The sequence below is a fragment of the Cydia pomonella genome, chromosome 4, assembly GCF_033807575.1.
Source record: "Cydia pomonella isolate Wapato2018A chromosome 4, ilCydPomo1, whole genome shotgun sequence".
Classification (NCBI taxonomy): Eukaryota; Metazoa; Arthropoda; class Insecta; order Lepidoptera; family Tortricidae; genus Cydia; species Cydia pomonella.
Window position 1 is genome coordinate 25,015,216 of NC_084706.1, and position 21,115 is coordinate 25,036,330.

At 36.4% G+C, this 21,115-nt stretch overlaps 2 protein-coding genes and 1 pseudogene across 2 annotated transcripts in view; 2 read left to right on the forward strand and 1 right to left on the reverse strand.

Annotated features, from left to right (window-relative positions):
• LOC133517343 (heparan-alpha-glucosaminide N-acetyltransferase) overlaps positions 1 to 21,115 on the reverse strand; it is a 71,600-nt gene that overhangs the window by 20,013 nt on the left and 30,472 nt on the right.
• Positions 48 to 6,943, forward strand: LOC133517415 (venom carboxylesterase-6-like; annotated as a pseudogene).
• LOC133517326 (juvenile hormone esterase-like) lies at positions 7,731 to 10,833 on the forward strand. Its single transcript, XM_061850590.1, has 3 exons — positions 7,731 to 8,391; positions 8,464 to 9,704; positions 10,146 to 10,833. Exons 1-3 carry the CDS (start codon positions 8,209 to 8,211, stop codon positions 10,339 to 10,341), a joined length of 1,620 nt encoding a protein of 539 aa, XP_061706574.1. The 5' UTR covers positions 7,731 to 8,208; the 3' UTR covers positions 10,342 to 10,833.

Genomic DNA, 21,115 nt, shown 5'->3' on the forward strand with positions numbered 1-21,115 from the left:
AGGTTCGTGTTCTTCCCTCACTCTCCCTGAGCGAAAGCGTGAGCGAGATGGATGTACGTCCTCAGGACCGCTGATATCATAGTTTTGAATTTTTATTTGTTGTAAGTTCTAACAAAAAAAAGCGGCCAAGTGCGAGTCGGACTCGCGCATGAAGGGTTCCGTACCATTTAAGACGTATTAAAAAAAATCTACTTGCTAGATCTTGTTCAACATTTTACCACTTTGGACACACATTTTACCACTTTGGAACTGTCTCTCGCGCAAACTATTCAGTTTAGAAAAAAATGATGTTAGGAACCTAAATATCATTTTTGAAGACCTATCCATAGATACCCCACACGTATGGGTTTGATGAAAAAAAATTTTTTTTTAATTTATTGACGTATTAAAAAAAACTATTCACTAGATCTCGTTCAAACCAATTTTCGGTGGAAGTTTGCATGGTAATGTATATCATATATTTTTTTTTAGATTTTTCATTCTGTTATTTTAGAAGTTACAGGGGGGGGGACACACATTTTTTCACTTTGGAAGTAGTCTCTCGCGCAAACTATTCAGTTTAGAAAAAAATTATATTAGAAACCTAAATATCATTTTTGAAGACCTATCCATAGATACCCCACACGTATGGGTTTGATGAAAAATTTTTTTTTTTAAATTTTTATGACGTATTAAAAAAAACTACTTACTAGATCTCGTTCGAACCAATTTTCGGTGGAAGTTTGCATGGCAATGTATATTATATATTTTTTTTAGATTTTTCATTCTGTTATTTTAGAAGTTACAGGGGGGGGGACACACATTTTTTCACTTTGGAAGTGTCTCTCGCGCAAACTATTCAGTTTAGAAAAAAATGATATTAGAAACCTAAATATCATTTTTGAAGACCTATCCATAGATACCCCACACATATGGGTTTGATGAAAAAAAATTTTTTTTTAAATTTTTATGACGTATTAAAAAAAAAAACTACTTACTAGATCTCGTTCGAACCAATTTTCGGTGGAAGTTTGCATGGCAATGTATATCATATATTTTTTTAGATTTTTCATTCTGTTATTTTAGAAGTTACGGGGGGGGGGACACACTTTTTACCACTTTGGAAGTGTCTCTCGCGCAAACTTTTCAGTTTAGAAAAAAATGATATTAGAAACCTCAATATCATTTTTAAAGACCTATCCATAGATACCCCAAACGTATGAGTTTGATGAAAAAGATTTTTGAGTTTCAGTTCTAAGTATGGGGAACCCCCAAAATTTATTGTTTTTTTTCTATTTTTGTGTGAACATCATAATGCGGTTCATAGAATACATCTACTTACCAAGTTTGAACAGTATAGCTTTTATAGTTTCGGAAAAAAGTGGCTGTGACAGAATCGGACAGACAGACGGACATGACGAATCTATAAGGGTTCCGTTTTTTGCCATTTGGCTACGGAACCCTAAAAACGGATTTAACTGATTTGCTAGACCGAAGTGATCCCATAAGTGTTCCGTGAACAAAGTTTTGTACGGAACACTAAAAAGTAATCGATGAATTCCATCAAAATTATTTTTTTAAATTATTTTTGATGGAATTCATCGATTAATTTTATAATTGCGCATTTTTAGAAGGAACTTTCATATTTTCTTCGCACTCGACTAAATGTATGAACGGCCTTGATTTGCCGCTCGCCGCTTGAGTCTACTCCGCGGCCTAAAGCGTAGCTTTATGCAAACTTTGAATTGACTAAATGTGGCGGTGTCACTATAAATGTCAGATAAAGGATAGGCTGAAAAATATTACAAAAGTTGTGTTGTATATTTTTTATCAATATATTTTAAATTAGATATTTGCGATCACATCTTTCAATATTCAATATTTGCGAAAACAAAGATATTACGTACATCTACATCACGAAGATAACAGCATAAGGTGAATGGGTAAAATAGTACATTTCGATGCTAGTGCGGAAAGTATGTCATTACTTACATTATTAAGAATGACATTTCCGCACGTGTAGCGAACGACGTTTTTTTTAATACAGCTGCGAAAAAATAAGAAATACAACAAGTACTTTCTTTATGCATGTACTATAAGACAGAAACAATTGTAAATATAAAATATTATACTATTATTACCTAAGTATCGTTATTTACGATTATTTGTGTATCGTATATTTAAATTGTATGAAAACAATATCGAATGTTGCCTTTGGAAACTTAAAACATTCTTGCGGTGAAAAAAACGCCTCTGCTTTGACAGGCGTTTCGGCAGCTATTCCGTTTCATTCAGACAACTTATTAAGAACGGTTTTTCAATATTCAATATTAAAAAATAAACGTGTTATAATGATGAAGAGGTAAGTAATAATACTAATAATATATGAAATATGCTTAAGTTTATTATTTTTACATTAACAGTAGGTTTTTATGTTGATTAAGACTTTTAAAGGAAACTAACATTAACACTCATCAATAAGTAGTCATGAATTGGAACACGTGGAAAAGTAAAAAAGCGGCCAAGTGCGAGTCGGACTCGCGCATGAAGGGTTCCGTACCATTTAAGACGTATTAAAAAAAATCTACTTGCTAGATCTTGTTCAACATTTTACCACTTTGGACACACATTTTACCACTTTGGAACTGTCTCTCGCGCAAACTATTCAGTTTAGAAAAAAATGATGTTAGGAACCTAAATATCATTTTTGAAGACCTATCCATAGATACCCCACACGTATGGGTTTGATGAAAAAAATTTTTTTTTAATTTATTGACGTATTAAAAAAAACTATTCACTAGATCTCGTTCAAACCAATTTTCGGTGGAAGTTTGCATGGTAATGTATATCATATATTTTTTTTTAGATTTTTCATTCTGTTATTTTAGAAGTTACAGGGGGGGGACACACATTTTTTCACTTTGGAAGTGTCTCTCGCGCAAACTATTCAGTTTAGAAAAAAATGATATTAGAAACCTAAATATCATTTTTGAAGACCTATCCATAGATACCCCACACGTATGGGTTTGATGAAAATTTTTTTTTTTTTAAATTTTTATGACGTATTAAAAAAAAACTACTTACTAGATCTCGTTCGAACCAATTTTCGGTGGAAGTTTGCATGGCAATGTATATTATATATTTTTTTTAGATTTTTCATTCTGTTATTTTAGAAGTTACAGGGGGGGGGGGACACACATTTTTTCACTTTGGAAGTGTCTCTCGCGCAAACTATTCAGTTTAGAAAAAAATGATATTAGAAACCTAAATATCATTTTTGAAGACCTATCCATAGATACCCCACACATATGGGTTTGATGAAAAAAATTTTTTTTTTAAATTTTTATGACGTATTAAAAAAAAACTACTTACTAGATCTCGTTCGAACCAATTTTCGGTGGAAGTTTGCATGGCAATGTATATCATATATTTTTTTTAGATTTTTCATTCTGTTATTTTAGAAGTTACGGGGGGGGGGGGGACACACTTTTTACCACTTTGGAAGTGTCTCTCGCGCAAACTTTTCAGTTTTAGAAAAAAATGATATTAGAAACCTCAATATCATTTTTAAAGACCTATCCATAGATACCCCACACGTATGAGTTTGATGAAAAAAGATTTTTTGAGTTTCAGTTCTAAGTATGGGGAACCCCCAAAATTTATTGTTTTTTTTCTATTTTTGTGTGAACATCATAATGCGGTTCATAGAATACATCTACTTACCAAGTTTGAACAGTATAGCTTTTATAGTTTCGGAAAAAAGTGGCTGTGACAGAATCGGACAGACAGACGGACATGACGAATCTATAAGGGTTCCGTTTTTTGCCATTTGGCTACGGAACCCTAAAAACACTAGTTCGCGCAATCCAACTTTCCGCGCGCAAAACAGCTACGTAAAATAGCACTTTTTGAGCAACTGTATTAAAAACTACTTTTACACTTGTTTAGTCACTGTTTAGTAGTACAGTCGCCAGAGATATCTGAGCGGTCAAGGTTCACAATTCTTACAAATATTTGAACATGCCTCTATTGTCAAGGCGCTAGAGCGCATGTTCAGATTTTTTGTACACCTCGGCCGCTCCGATATATCTAATGGTGACTGTACAATCAGCAAGAATTTACAATAAAATCAACAAACGGCTGGACATCTATAAATTAAACCGACTGCAAATCTAAGTTACTAACCTAGCTCCAAACACAAACTTACCAGGAAACTGAAACACTTTTAAGCTGCCTAAAATAAATCTACCCTGATAAACCCTTTACACATAATATATAAATAAGTACTCAATATAAATTCTATTAAAGTAAATAGTATTAAAACTGAAATTTGTTTTTTTTAATACTTATTGTACGTATACTGTACTGTACACTTTTTCTTTGTTATAATAGATTTTATTTCTGCTGCCACTAGTGTGTAACCTTTAGCGGAGGAATCGCTGACTCCCGAGTCACTGGCTCTGACCTAGTTCGGGAGACAAAAGCTGGACCCTGGTGAAACCATTACAAACCTAACTATAAGCTTTTCTGTATCTAGTATAACATAATATCGACAGGTTTTTAAGTGAATAAAGTTGACAATTAAATTTAAAAAAAATCATGCATGTCTTCCGCGATGACGTGTATATTTGTCAAATCTAACCTTTAATAACATGACAATTAAAGTGAAGTTACGCGTCTTCATGAATAACACGATCTATAGCGGATGAAACGACGTGCCAAATGTATCTACCGCTCTAGAATACCTACTATTCTAACGGGATAAAAATCTCTACAGTTCGCGTTCAAAATTATCTGTTACAGTCTTACGACCACAAATTTGCGTTGCATTTGCGTTGCGTTTGCGTTTATAAGTGCGCTCTACGTTTAGACACATATCGCTTTTCATTAAGCTATTAGAGAATTGTAGATACTTTTGAAGACTGATCCACTCCTTTTGATGCTAACTGTACTTCATCATCATTATCATGATGATGATGATGTACCTACTGATTTAGTAGAATTGTGGGATGTCCCAGAATTGTGACTTACACAACAACAAAAAACCCATATGTACAGTAAGCTGCAAAGATAACTGAACCCCCTGCATAGAAATGTGTTTGCAGGGGGGCTCAACTATCTCTGCGGCAGACTGTACCTGACAATCAAATACTATCAAGACTGTTAACTTATGCAAGTAATTCTGTATTATCAACGCACTTCAAGACTAAGATAACTTGCCATATATATAATAAATCTTAAAAATCAAAATTAAAAGCTAATCTTTTATCGTGTGTGGTAAAATGAACGCGTTGATATGGCTAAATATCTTATTTATAGTAAATGCCTACAATACGTTAAACAGCATAGACCCATTAGTTTTAATCAAACAGGGGCTGGTAAAACAAGTAAAATCTAGTGACGGAAAATATTCAAAATTTTTGGGAATACCATATGCAAAAGTGGATTTGGATGATCCTTTTGGGGTAAGTTGGATATTTTTAGCATCTAGGGCGGTGGCAAACGATCAACCGGTCCACCTGATGGAATGCGGTTCCGTACCCTATGGACGTGTGCAATAAGACCGTGTCAGACGTGTGACCCTTTAAAAATCACTGTTATTTTTTTGTCCCTATCTCATACTTTATTCTTTTATTCTTTCTTTTTTATTATTTTTTTATTCTTTATTTTTTATTTTTTTTATTCTTTTTTTTTCATAAGAGAGCAGGAAAATTTTATTATTTATACAAATTTTATAATATCCGTAATTATCTACTTTATGTAATTTTCACTTTAGGCTGCAGTAGAGGCTCCAGAATTCAAAAAAGTATTCAAAGCTAATGACAACTCAAGACAATGTCCTCAAACCAGCTTTGGCGAAACGAATCTTGGTAGTTCCGATGACGAAAACCTTGACTGCCTTCAATTAAGTGTATATGTACCTAATGAAGCCAGTGTCCATAATCCCCTGCCAGTCCTCGTATGGGTCCACGGCGGTTACTTCCATGTAGGAAGCGCTGGAGAGTTCTCAGAACCCTATTTAGTTAAACACGGTATCATTGTCGTCACAGTGAATTACCGTTTAGGACCATATGGCTTCATGTGCCTTGATGACCCAGCTGTGCCAGGAAACCAGGGGCTTAAAGATCAATACGTAAAGCTTTAAGATGGGTCAGAGATAATATAGCTGCGTTTGGTGGGAATCCTTACAACGTCACTTTGGCTGGTCAAAGCGCTGGTTCAGGCTCAATTCTGCTTCAGCTATATTCTCAAAAAGAAAAGTTATTCGATAAAGTTATAGCGCAGAGCGGAACACCTCTTAGTCCAGATATGTTTGTTCCGGGGGATCCGGATGGAGCATTAAAGTTGGCCAATTATTTGGGTCTGAACGCGACGGACAATCAGGACGCCTTGGATTTTTTGGCGAAAACTCACCATAGTTTGGTCACTGGTGCAGCCCACAGTTTAAGAATGGAATTTAGACCGTGCAATGAAAGATCATTCAGTGGCGTGGAGAATTTTATCGACAATGATGCTTACTCTCTCTCAAATGAAAAGAAAATAAAAAATACTCCCATTCTAATTGGCAACACTGACTTGGAATTCCCAGAATTGCTATTGATCGACGGCGATGAATTTTTCGAAAAAGATTTTTTCCTGACGAGGTTACATGAAAAGTTTGATCTTGAAACAGATCAGTTGAAAGAGATTGCAGAGATAGTTAGGCATTATTACATAGGTGATAGAGCTATTTCAAAAAGTGTCGAATCTGAAACAGTAGATTTCCAGTCTGATTTTGTATTTAAGCACCCTATTCGGACGCAATAACTAAGTTGCTTAAAGATTATGCCAATCCTGTTTATGCGTATGTGTTCAGTTATATGGAATCTGGGAAAGAGGGAGCTCCTCATGGGGCTGAGCTTGGCTACTTATTTAACCTTACCAGCCCATTGGCACAGTGAAATCTGAAACTCATCACATGATGGTTGACGTTGTGTGTTGCAAATTTTATTAAATACGGGTAAGACAAAATTACTGATCTAATTTGTTTTTTTTTCATTATCATTAAATTCATGTATGGATGTAAAGTAAATGTGAAAATACCTATAGGACCAAATAAACATTCTTGTATCATTTAAAATACATTTTACCTTTTTCTCGCAGTAACGACAAAAATTAAGTTTGTAAATTTATTTATTAGTCACATGATTTTATTTTTATTATGAAGCCGTACCGTAATTTTAAGCGATCAAGACTAACAGCTCAGCCGTAAAAATAAATAACTACGCAGTATGTAGGTACCCGCCATTAAACAAAACTTTCAATGTTTCAGAAATCCAACTCCGGAAACTTCTGACTTGATCCCCGTGAAATGGTCACCGGTAACAGACAGCACCAGGCCATACATGGACATCGGCAAAGAACTCCGCTTAGAGAACAGATTCCTTAAGGATAGGATGGCTTTTTGGGATCTGTTCCAATCCGTTTACGGGAAATATAGGAAAACTGTTTATTTGTGTAAAGTGAAATCTAAATTAAATTTCATAGAACTAAAACTATGATATCCTCGTAAGGCCCAAGGTCCTACCTATAGGACTTATTCAGTTCGATCAAATTTAAATCATATTCAATTAGGACAGAGTTGCATTTGTTTTGTTTCGTGCAATTTTCAAACAAAATAAAATATACTGTATTCCGTGCACTATAGGTTCAAATTCCAGTGGCAAATTGGATTTTTCATTTCTATGGCTGGGCCTTAAGAGGATATGAAACTAGTATTTAGAGCGTAACAGCGACAAATATCCTTCTTCCCTTTATCATAGAGAAAAAAGTAAGCTTAGAGTGTTCACTCCATACATAGATAAGATTCAAACCTAATAGGTAATAAAGTTTATGCGAGTTTAAACCTTATTATTAATAAGTACGGAAAGCCATGTACGGTGTGAGCACTCTAGGCTCTTACAAATGTTCATACACATCACAAAATCCGTATCTAATAAGCAACGTTTTGCTACCTGACAACAATTTATCCCGTCATTTTTAATTTACAAAACTACCAAAGAAGTATGATCAATGCACTTAACTGTTATCAAGATAAGTATGTACGGTTTATCAAGATCACTTACTATCAAAGCATTCGAAGCCCTTGAGATGCCGATGTCATGGATCAAAAAGTCTAGATATACAGTTATCTCCGAATTTGCCAGTAGTTGCATTTGAAGTGTGGAAGGTACTTGGACGTTTTGCACAATGCAGGCCTTTATATGGCTGAATATTTTGTTTCTAGTAAATGTCCATGGTGCACTACAGAGGGTAGACCCATTAGTGCTAATCGATCAGGGTCTAGTTAAAGGAATCAAAGATAGTGATGGTGACTACTCAAAATTCTTAGGAATTCCATACGCAAAAGTGGATTTAGATGATCCGTTTGGGGTGAGTTGTATACTTAATGTAACAAAAAATGTGTTAATAAGAATTCGAATATAATTGATTTTATTATTTTAGCCTGCTCAAGCGGCTCCAGAGTTTGAAGAAGAAATATTTCACGCCTATGATAACTCAAGGAAATGTCCTCAAATCAGTTTTGGCGGTGTGAAATCTGGAAGTTCAGAACACGAATCTCCTGACTGCCTCCAATTAAATGTATATTCACCAAGTAAAGCAAGCACTTTAAATCCTCTGCCAGTTCTTGTTTGGATTCATGGAGGTGGTTTCAGTGGAGGAAGCGGCAACGAGTATGAAGCACCTAACTTGGTCAAACAGGGCATCGTCGTCGTTACAGTTAATTATCGTCTAGGACCTTATGGCTTTATGTGCCTTGATAACCCTGCTGTACCTGGGAACCAGGGGCTGAAAGACCAATACGCAGCGCTCCGGTGGGTCAGGAACAATATCGCAGCGTTTGGTGGCAACCCTTACAACGTCACATTGGCCGGCCAAAGCGCGGGCTCTGCCTCAGTATTGTTACAGTTGTACTCATCGAAGGAAAAGTTATTCAACAAAGCCATAGCAGAGAGTGGGACACCGCTTAGTCCATACTTCTTTGTTACTGGAGATTCAGACGTAGCGGTGAAGCTGGCTAATTACTTGGGTTTGAACACAACCGACAATCAACAGGCATTGGAATTTCTAGCTCAAACCCACCACAGTTTAGTCACTGGTGCATCCGCCGATTTGAAAATTGACTTTAAACCGTGCAAAGAAAAATCTTTCAGCGGCGTTGATAATTTCATTGACAGCGAGCCTTACGCTTTTTCTAATGAAAGAAAAATAAGAAATACTCCCATTCTGATTGGTAATACCGATCAAGAATATTCAGTTGATGATGTAAAACAAATGAACGGCGATGATTTTTACAATCAGGACTTCTTTTATACGAGTCTAAAAGAAAAGTTTAATTTGGAAAATGGTCAATTACAAGAGATAGCAGAAATCGTCAGGCACTTCTACATAGGAGATATAGCTATTTCAGAAGAAGTTGAAACAGAAGCAGCAGACTTTCTGTCTGATTTTGTGTTTAACCACCCTATCCAAGACACGATAACAAATTTGATTAGAGACAATGCTAATCCTGTTTATGAGTACGTGTTCACCTACACAGGGGAATCTGGTGAAAATGGAGCATCACACACAGCTGAGCTGGGGTATTTGTTCAATTCCCAGCAAAATGACAATGCACAATCAGAGGCCGACCAAATAGTAGCTGATCGAATTACTACTCTGTGGGCCAACTTCATTAAATACGGGTATGTTTATCTGTAACATCTTGTCACATTTTAAATGTTGCGTAAACTCTAAAGTTTATAGACTATCGCTATAATCTTTGATATTATTATCACGATATTCAAGATACGTTAGATGAATGACGCATAGCATCTTGAAAATCGGCTTATCTTTAGCTCTTTATGTAACAAATAGACACTGTTGCCATTCAAGTAGAAATTCAGTAAGTATCATCCCTAAATTCAGTCAAGTAGGTAAAACGTGATCTCTCTTTTGATATTCACACCGACTGAAAAAACACCTTGATTTTTTTACAAACTGTACTTGAATTTGATCTCTGCAGCCAACAGGTTTCGAATGTTTAATCATGTAGATTGAAATAATATAATTCTGATTCAAAGGTTCCTAATTTCCTGCTTACAATATAAATGTTCTTTTTAATTTTTGTGTCACTTTGTTTTTAGCAACCCTACCCCGGAGACCTCTGACTTGATCCCCCTCAAGTGGACCCCAGTGACAGAAACCACCAGGCCCTACCTCAACATTGGAGCAGATCTTCAAATGGAGGACAGGTTCCTCAGGGAGAGGCTCGCTTTCTGGGAGCTCTTCCAGTCAGTCTACGGGAAGTACAGCAACCTAGCTCGACAGTGCGACTACTAAGCGAAGATACATTTCTTATATTGCCTCGGGTTCCGTGTTTCTAATTATATGTATGCCATCATCACCAAAACTAAGAAATAATTTAGCTATTAATTCCAAAATAATATAAAGTAAAAAAATGTAAGTACGTGATATCGGACAGATAGCTTCGATGCTATCTGGCGCAAGAAAACGGCCTATGTGGGAGCAGTAGTAGCATTTTAAACATGATAGCTAATAAGCTTGATTGTCCTTTGTTGTGGAAACTATCAAAGGACAAAATCTATGTTTGTTATTAAGTACTAACGTAGTCTAGGATCAACTAACACTGCTTGGACCATTTGCTGTATTGAATAGAATAATAATAAATAAATATTTAAATGTGAAAGTATATCTCAAAAAAATTAAGATACTGTTATAAGGGACTTTCTGCTTATAAATCCTTCACTATTTTTTCTTGCCTTAGGTTATGGAATAGGTTATATATATGTTTTCAATAAACTTTAAGCGATGTTCCGTTTTTCATTTTACAGTACCCGCCCGTGCCCAATGGCCCATTTAGTGCACAGAATTGGACTTCCGTTGGCAATTCGTATTGTTATTATAATTCGACCTTGTTGAGTAAATTGCTGCTGTAGCATTTAAGGCGAAGTGTTGAGGAATGTTCGTTTTTGTTCCTATGGGTTTTAGTTTATAAACGATTTTAACAAAAATGGTGATATAGGTACTTATCTTGAAAATATTGGCAAGAACCAATGTTTAGTAAATATTAAGTATTTAAGATAGTTTTACACAGATCCACCTACTCTAGTCCCACAGTATGCTCAATAAGGTTATATTTTGGTAAATAAAGGACGATATATACCGTCATATACAGCGTGTAGTTATACCAGATGTGGCCTATAACACGAGCAATAAATTAAACTGGTAGGCTGTACTCCTGAAACTGACTAACACTTGTTCAGCAACTTTTAAAAATAACTTGTGTTTTGATTTTGAGTACACTTTAATGTTTATTCTAAGACGCAATGTATTGCGAATTTTGCTGTTTAAAGCGTGACAATGAAAGGTAACGTCAATCACAATGTTGTTAGCGTACATTGAAGACAGTATTTTATGTTGTATGAAAAATAGGAAGTCTAAAGGACTAATAATTTTTAAGTTTTTAAACAAAAGTTTTATCGTTTGAGGAGTACAGTAACTTTATGTTTTAATTATTTGCTCGTTTTACAGGGCCCACCCGACATATAAAAACAAAGACAACACCCATAACATAACTCAGGAACAAATATCTGAGATAAATACAAATGAATACCAGGGTTCATATTTACCAGGGTTCGTGTATGAGCTACGTGTTCAATGCACAAATACCTTTTTTCTGCGGCTCAAAGTCACGGACGCTGAGGTTATGCTTTACAGTGGTCGCCTTAAATGTAATTACGCAAATAAATTATTACTAACGACAATAAATATAGTTTTGTTGTGTACACGTGAGTGACAAGGTACAATAAGTAAATATTAGTTTCAAGAAACTTAAAATTCTATTAATATCGACATGTTTAGATATAACAATCATAACACGACCCAAATATGGGTCAAATCTCCCAACGAGTCTAAAATTAACTTGAATATCTTTGTTCAGGCGTTAATTTAAACGATGCAGTTTAAAAATAAGAGAAAAAACTCGCATAAAACTAAAAGGACATTGGTTTTGATACTTAATTGCGTAAGTGGTGAATTTCCAATATGACTCGCACTCCGGAGTATCTGGAGACTCGATTGCTATTGCAGTGTCATGGCCTAGTGATCCAGATTCTCGAGTTCACGCTTCACCCGAGACAGTAATTCTTTCCACTTTTAATTTATATCTAAGCTTAAAACTATAGAGCTTAAGCTTATTGAAACTATAGAGTATAAGGTAGAAGTACTAGTACTCGACATGGGCACTTTATGTCAAAGTGACAAGGATTAAGTTCGAATACAGAAAAATTTTCGTTGTTCAAAAACCTATATTTCCATGAAATCAAGTGCCCATGTCGATGACTAGTGCAGCGTCGAGCACTAGTACTTCTACCTTAGTATATTGTATTGAACAATAGTTGGATGGGTTTAAGGGTTATTTTCCTGTCATACGATTATACTTGAGATGAATATCAATTGGCTTTACAAGAATGGAACTTGAATTCTTTGTGACGTCATAAGTATCCTTTTATTGTAAATGCCTTTTAAATTATTGCGGAAGGTCTTAAAGTATTTAGTAAAGCATGTCAAGATTCTATATATTTCGGTTAAATACTTCAAATATGAGGGCTTCTTCTTCTAAGAAGAGGGCCTTGATAGTATTAGGCGAAGTGGAAAACTAACACAAACAGTTGACTAAGCAGCAGATTCGCTAGACTGCCATTAGCACGTAAATGAACAAATATACTTCAAATATTTAAATATGGAATACTAGAAAAAGAACTTAAAACTAATATTAGTATTAAGTTCCTTTTTCTAAAAAGAATATACTTAAAAAATATTTTAGATTTTTAACAGTGTGTTTTAAAGTATTTATTTTTCTACGCGTCAATAATAATATACATATAGTAGGGAATATTACTGAAATGTTCTGCCGCCAGAGTGCAGCGCTAGCAACTTTCGTAAACCATAGAGTAACTTACACATACTGTGCCTTAAACTGTTTTTGACAAGTTTTCAGAGATAATAAAATATGACATTGATGCATCAAGGCGGTTTGTTTACAAAGGGTAGTAGGGTAGGTAGGATGTTCGAAATTTAGTCATCTGCCTCTTCATCGCTCGAATATACAGAGGTTAGATAACAAAATTTAGATTTTCTTGTTTCGAGGTAAACCCTCAGATTGTGATGGATTGTGGTAGTGGCGCCCCCTACGCAGAGTTTCGCTTTCAAGTAATATTCCTTAATATATATTAATTATCAACATTTGTAGTGTTATAAAAAACTCCCTGTATGTTAAACTACATCATTTTTCCGCCAACGGCATGAAATAAAACCGAAATTCGCAAATTGCGGGCATTTTTCTCTGTAACTCTAATTACGTCTTAGTGAGAGTAAAAGAGAAAGATCCCCGCAATTTACGAATTTCTGTTTTCGCGGTAGGCCTGCTGGATGAGTAGTGATCAGATTCGATTTGAAAACATGTAATATGCAATTCGGTGCTACTGGGAGTTAGGATACTTACGATGCAGTTAAAAATCGTCCTTATTGACAACCATAATAAGGAAATCGTCAACAGAAAAGCACTTGAACACACAAATAACTCGTCCATTTCTTTTAGCTATCAATGTACAATCTATAGCAGAAAAAGTTCAAATTATAAAAACATCTAATAAGAGCGTACTAAGCTGACTGTACCCGTAATAGCTTAAAATAGAGACACTTAATAAAATGCACGATTTCATGGTAACTTGTTATGTCATCGTCATAATAAATAAATAAATAATAATAAGCGGTAAATAATAATAATGTCAATGTTTGACATTACTATAGCGTAATTTGCATCCATCAGCCGTCCATTAGAGATCAATACCTATCATTGGACATTCGATTATAATCTTCAATTTTTATTGTCTATTAATAAATTAAATACTTAACACTCCCTATGTCTTATACTTAGATGCAAGGATGACAAATGGGCCAAAGAAGTGACTGATTGGTATACTAGGGAAGGTGGCAGAAAAAATCATAGACCTCTACGAAGATGGGAAGACGACTACAAAGCTCTTGCTGGTGCCACTTGGCGGAGGAAAGCCCATGATCGGGAAATTTGGAGAAACTTGGGGGAGGCCTATGCTGGAAAGCAAGACAATCTCGACTCCTAACAATCCGACTAAGTGAAACTAGGAAATAAGATGTTTATTATATTTCGTAAACTAGTTAATAAGATTGTTAAATAAAGGCTTATAAAAATAAAAAAAATGTCATTGAGCCATAACCTTAATACGTTATTGTTTTTTTATACCACGTCGGTCGTTGGCAGACAAGCATACGGCCCGCCTGATGGTAAGCAGGCTCCGCAGCCTATGTACGCCTGCAACTTTAGAGGAGTTACATACGCGTTGCCGACCCTAACTCTCAGCACTCGTTGAGCTCTGGCGACCATACTCACCGGCAGGAACACAACACTACGAAGTAGGGTCTAGTGTTATTTGGCTGTAGTGTTCTGTAAGGTGGAAATACGTGGTGGTGGTGGTATAGATACGAAAACTACTAACTGGCATAGATATATGTTACGTCAATGTTAATGCCAAGTTTTTTTAATGTAAGCGACACATAGGAGCGACTTTCTAGCAGCGGTTACGTGTGACCCTTAACACAATATATCCGTTTAAAGATTTTGTTTCTCAAAAGATTAACAATTATTCACTTACATGAGAAAAAATATAAAAATCAATTACAAAATTAAATTAGTGAGCAATAGTACATTGTGCAAGGGGGGTAAGTGAAATTTTGGATACGAGGGTAATTAAAGACCCGAGTTTGCAATATTCTTACCCCCGGAGTTACACAGAATGTTTTTTATCACACTTGTGAAGAAAAAACTAAAATTTAAACGAAATAATTCTTGACATATCAAACATTCGTCCGCCATTTTGTAATTTCTTGACAGATTAGCATCGAGGGCACATACCTTTCCGGCATTCAGCCACGATTAATAATTTTGTAAAAATATTTTAAACGGCTGTTAAATTAATCGAATTATTTAATTTTAAACATAAACCAAAATATTAAATTATTAACGTCAGTATTTTAATAGTAAAACTCATTTATGCTACTTGGTTTGTTTGAAAAAGTGTCATAATTAAAGAAAAAGTAGGGAGTTATAGCTTTTTTTCACAATCCATAACTCCCGCGTGAACAAAATAGGCCTTTGTCCTTCAGTACACCTGCATGAAATAAGAACTTTTTCGAGCAAGTGTGATAAAAAAATAGTAAATATAATCGTGCCACGCTAGTAAGTAAGTAGTAGAAATAATATATAATAAAAGTGGTGTGTATCAGGTGCAACAAAAACATCCAAAACACGACCGGTTTGACCTAGTGGGCAGTGACCCTGCCTACGAAGCTGATGGTCCCGGGTTCAAATCCTGGTAACGGCATGTATTCGTGTGATGAGCATGGATATTTCTTCCTGAGTCATGGGTGTTTTCTATGTATTTAAGTATTTATAAATATTTTTATATTATATATGTCGTTGTCTAAGTACCCTCAACACAAGCCTTATTGAGCTTACTGTGGGACTTAGTCAATTTGTGTAATAATGTCCTATAATATTTATTTATTTATTTTATTTAAAACAAGTTCAATAAGTCTGGTTGCTATTGCTAGGAGCGCACCGCGCTATATATCCAATGTTTAAACTGTAACCTTAACATAAAACAAGTTAAATTCACTATAACCATAAAATTCACCCAATCACGTAACTTAATTGGCAATAAAAACAAACCAGTAGAAAGCGTAGTAATTCACAATGTCATTGACTAATAAAATGATAATTTGGTTTATAATCTGTGGTAGCGTGGTGTACAGGGTGTTCGTTCATCAAATTACCTCGCTGTAGCTCAATTCGCTGACAGGATACCTACAATTATTTTTACTAAAAAAAATGCCTTCGATATTTCAAAAATGAAACATTTACGGTATATATTCGGCTACTTTCCCGCAATCGTGCGGGAATAAGCACGTTCCGTGCCTATGTCGAAAATATAAAGGGCCATATGTAAATAGATAACGCTCGTCGGTCGTGTTTTAATTTATCACCACTCATTGCGAATTTCCTACTTTTCGCACTTGTATCGTCATATCGTCAGTCACAAGCATTATTTACTCAAGTAAACTCATCAACAAGCACAAACAGCATCTTAAGCCAAAATTTTCCTTAAAAAAATGCTTTAAAGCTGAAATCATCAACGCAACTAATTGATGCAATTATTACGTTTAAATAAAAGTATAAAAATACTTTCTAGAAAGTCTAAAACGCATTTTATACTCTGGCAAAGCAGCTTTTTCAGTAGAAAAGGCGGCAAAAATTTCGCGCTTGTTTTATTGGAAATTTATTTTGTCCGAGTATTGTGTAAGGGAATATATTGAATTTTTTAATTTAAATTATTTAGATAAGTAATAATAAGGATTATTTTATTGAATGCACTATTGTATTAAGTTTTATCTGGACAGATAGTGGATGTTAAAAAAAATGAATAAAAAATAAGTCTCAATGAATTCCCATCCTGTATACTCTGTGGTGTTCGCGGCTTTATAATCTCTGGTAGTTGTCACGCACCAAAGGTCGTGGAAATGGGAAAAATCTGGCGGAACTAATGCTAGCGAAAGTGTTTAGACATAGACTATCAAATACGTATGCTGTGAGGCTAATCTTGTAGCCTTACCACCAATGCCGGATTTAGAGGTCTGGAGACCTCGGGCAATAAAGGAGTGGAGGCCCCTGGCCCCAAATTTTTTCCAAATAAAATGGTAAATTTACCGAATTCTCTATTGTGGGGGGGGGCCTCTTTTGTGGAGGCCCGGGGCAGTAGCCCCGGTTGCCCTCCCCTAAATCGGGCCCTGCTTACCACGTCTTAGCAGTTGTCAACTGTCATATTCACTGACGTCTGCGTAACTTACTTTCTATATCTGTACCCCTAGTGTACATTTATTCGATAGCGAGACGTGACGTATTGCGTTAAGTCTCATTTTGTATGGGATTATGAGTTTCCCAAACGTCCCGCTTGTCGCGCTGTTTCTAAATCCCATACAAAATGAGACTTAACCCAAATCCTTTCTCCTTTCTCCTCGCGTTGTCCCGGCATATTGCCACGGCTCATGGGACCCTGGGGTCCGCTTGACAACTAATCCCAAGATTTGGCGTAGGCACTAGTTTTTACGAAAGCGACTGCCATCTGACCTTCCAACCCAGAGGGTACTGGGCCTTAACCCAAATGCAAAAAAAAAACTAGGGGTTCTGGGCTATAACCGCGAAAATCGAAGTTTGTCAATTGAGGGCATTTTTCTCTGTCGCTATAATTATGTCTTAGTGAGATTAAAAGAGAAAGATCCCCGCAATTTGCGTATTTCGATTTTCGCGGTAGGCTCGGGAGGTCGCCAATGAGATTCAAGATGGCGAAGTAGTACGGTCGCCAAATCTCAAAAGCCCTCTAGAAACACGATTTAATTGACTCGGCTCGGCCTTACCCACAACCGGTATCAATGTGTTCGGACAGTTCTCCTGATCACCGTACATGCGGTAGTAAAGCGGAAAAATGGTGGAGGGGATAGTAATGACGTCACAAAGATGGCGGCCGGACCTATTCTTTTTGGCGGTGTATCTTGAAAACCACTTAACCGATTTTAATCATCGAGGTGTCAAATAATAGCTTATATTATGGAGATTATTTCCTTTTCTACAAACATTTACGTGAAACCTATAGGAAAAAAAATAATCACAAAAAACAGTTTTTTTATAAAATTATTTTTTTTTATTTTGTAAAAATCTCCGTAAATATTAGCATTTCGCAAATTTTGTTTAATATAAAACATATTGCTTCATTATCAAGGAATATAATGAGCCTTAAAACATACAGATCGAGTAATAAACAATGAAGCTACACTCATTTATTTGCGCATGGGTAACGATAACTGGCTTTTACCGGTCGAAACTGTGGTGACTGTTACGATACGTATTGAATGGAATTTATAGAGTATCGGTTTTAATTACTGAAATTATAATGACAATTATAAAAACCAGACACAATAATGTTACCTTACTTCGACGTTTAGTCTCTTTTTTCGTCTTAATCATAGGTAGGTACATATTTCTTTTTACTTAAAATTTTTATACAGGGTGAACTTTTAACCACCAGTCATACTCTGCGCAGCGACTTTATAGGTCATACTGAACAACTTTTACTATTTTTTTTTTTATACATTTCAATTAAGATGTTATATATATGAACAAGTCAGAACATGACACCCCGTAGGGGCATACAATATTACTTAAAGCTAATAACAGTACCTACATAATTAACTAACAAAATAATTACAAGAACGAGAAACTTATACTATAGGTCAATTATTACATGTCATATAATATCTTTTTTTATAGGCTATAAATTATTATCATTTAAAAAATCTTTAACAGAGTAGTAACATTTGTCAATAAGGAATTTAATTAATTTATTTTTAAATACTGTCAACTGGGGTTCTAGCTTTATATAATCAGGAATTTTATTAGTTATAACTATACATTTATAATGAGGACTATTTCTGTATATTTCAAGGTTGGTTTTTGGTAATATTAATTTATTTCTATACTTCGTTCTAGTATTTTCCTTATCTTGCTTTAGTTCGAATAAATTTGGATTTTCCCGAACAAAGAGAGCGGCTTGTAAAATATAGATGCAAGGCAAGGTTAATAATTTAAATTCAATAAAGAAAGGGCGACAACTGTTGGGGATATGCACATTTGCCTGGACACGAATACATTTTTTTTGCATCACAAACAGTTTTTTGGAATCGGTACTGTCGGAATCGGTATTAGTAGTCCCCAAGCCGCTCCGAGGCCAGATTTAATTGACTCAGCTCGGCCTTACCCACAACCGGTATCAATGTGTTCGGGCGTTTCTCCTGATCACCGTACATGCGGTAGTAAAGCGGAAAAATGGTGGGAGGGGATAGTAATGACGTCACAAAGATGGCGTCCGGACCTATTCTTTTTGGCGGTGTATCTCGAAAACCACTTAACCGATTGTATTCATCGAGGTGTCAACTAATAGCTTATATTATGGAGATTATTTCCTTTTTACAAACATTTACGTGAAACCTATAGGAAAATAATAATCACAAAAAACATTTTTTTTTATACATTTGGTTGGTAGGTTTGTCTTATGTTTTAAAGCAGTAAAATCTTTCAAGTCGAAACACAGTATAAATATACATTTTGTTGTCTAATCTAAAAGTATGATGTTTATTGTTTAAGACTGATTAGTGATTACTGAATTAAATAACATGCTATTTGTTATTTTTGTTTTATTTTTTAAATCAGGTATTAATTTATTCACTATGTATCACTATACAGGCAAAATGTGTATCATAGTTGGTCTGTAAGTACTTACTACTTGTGTCGAATATAGGTATAAGATGAAATTTTAACCACCAGCCATACTCTGCGCAGTGACTTTACAGGTCATACTGAACAACTTTTATTATGGGACCAATGCCGAATCACGCAAGAAAATTTGGATCTGGAATGACACCCACTGGCTGTGCCCTACCACACAAAGCGAGATGACATTCACAATGCCCATACCTCTCTTTTGGACGTAGTTTAAGGACGTACCCGGGTCCATGACGCATGCTCGCCACACCGCTGCTTAAAATAAGCTGACGCACCGTAAATTGAACTGCGTAAAAATCGCAAAAAATATTACACGGAGATCTTATGGCAGACACCGTACCGGTGACGTAAAAGACGCAACTGTTTTGCGAACAAAAAAGATTCGCGTGAAGCACGTCACTGCGATTCCGTACCGTCACCGTTTTTTAAACAGCGGTGTGGGGAGCATGCGTCAAAAACGGTACGCATACGACGCGTCACTGCGATTCCGTATCGTGACCGTTTTTTAAGCTGCGGTCTGGTCGCACCTTGTATTGTATTGTATTCGGGCGATTTTTCCGCAACTCGACGACTTGCGCCTATTTTGCGTGATATGTTGGGGGTGGGCTAGTCCTGCCAGCCCAGCTCCTCGAGGAATCCTATCAAACCTTTGATGTTGAGTAGGACCTCGGGGAGGTCTCTCGGAGATCCGAGATGTTTAGCCCTGTATGGAGTCACTCCGCTGCATTCCAGCACCACGTGAGAGGCTGTTTCTTCTGTCTCCATGCAACCTCGGCACAGGGGACTGTCTGTGACACCTGTTGTGAAAAGATGTTTGTTAAATAGTCCATGACCTGTTATGACACTGGTTACCATACTCAGTCGGACCTTCCCTAGTTGCAGGAGCGCCCTTGTGAGTTTTCCGTTGATGCCAGGCATGGCTTCTTTTGCCTGTCTGCATCCAGTCTGGTTCAGCCAGTGTTCTGTGTGTAGTTTCCCTGTACGTGCCAGCAGCATTGAGCGTACCTTGCTAAATGGTATCGGAAGAATCGGTTCCGGACCAATCGCCCCCGCATTCGATCCTTGCCTGGCAAGCTCGTCCGCAGCATCGTTACCTCGGGATCCACTGTGTCCCTTGATCCATTGTAGGGTGATCTTGTTATTATGACATACCTCCATTAGTCGTTCGTGGCATTCGTGTATAAGTTTGGATGTAACTATATGGCTATTTAGAGCCATTAAGACTGCTCTACTGTCGGAGAGTATGCGGATGGAGGATCCTACTACCTTCCTTGCAGTGATGGCAGCCGCCGCGTTTATGATGCCCATGCACTCAGCTTGGAATACCGAGTTATGGGCTCCTAGCGGAGTGGTAATCGACATGTTCAGGTCTTCTGAGAAGGTTCCAGAGTCCGATCCGCTGTCTGTTTTGGACCCATCAGTGAAGATTCTCAGCTCCCGGGGATTGAGTCCTTCATGATTGTCGTCCTCATATAACTGTATTTTGCACCTTTTATCGAAGATAGCTTGTTTGTGAATCCGGTCCGTGCCTGACCTAAGCACTGGAAATTCGTCATACACCTTTTCCAGGCATTTTGTGTGAAGAGCTCCTGTGATGTTAGACCATATCTTGAGGGTTCGCAACCTTACCGCTGAGAGACTGGCCTCTTGCTGTATGTGTAG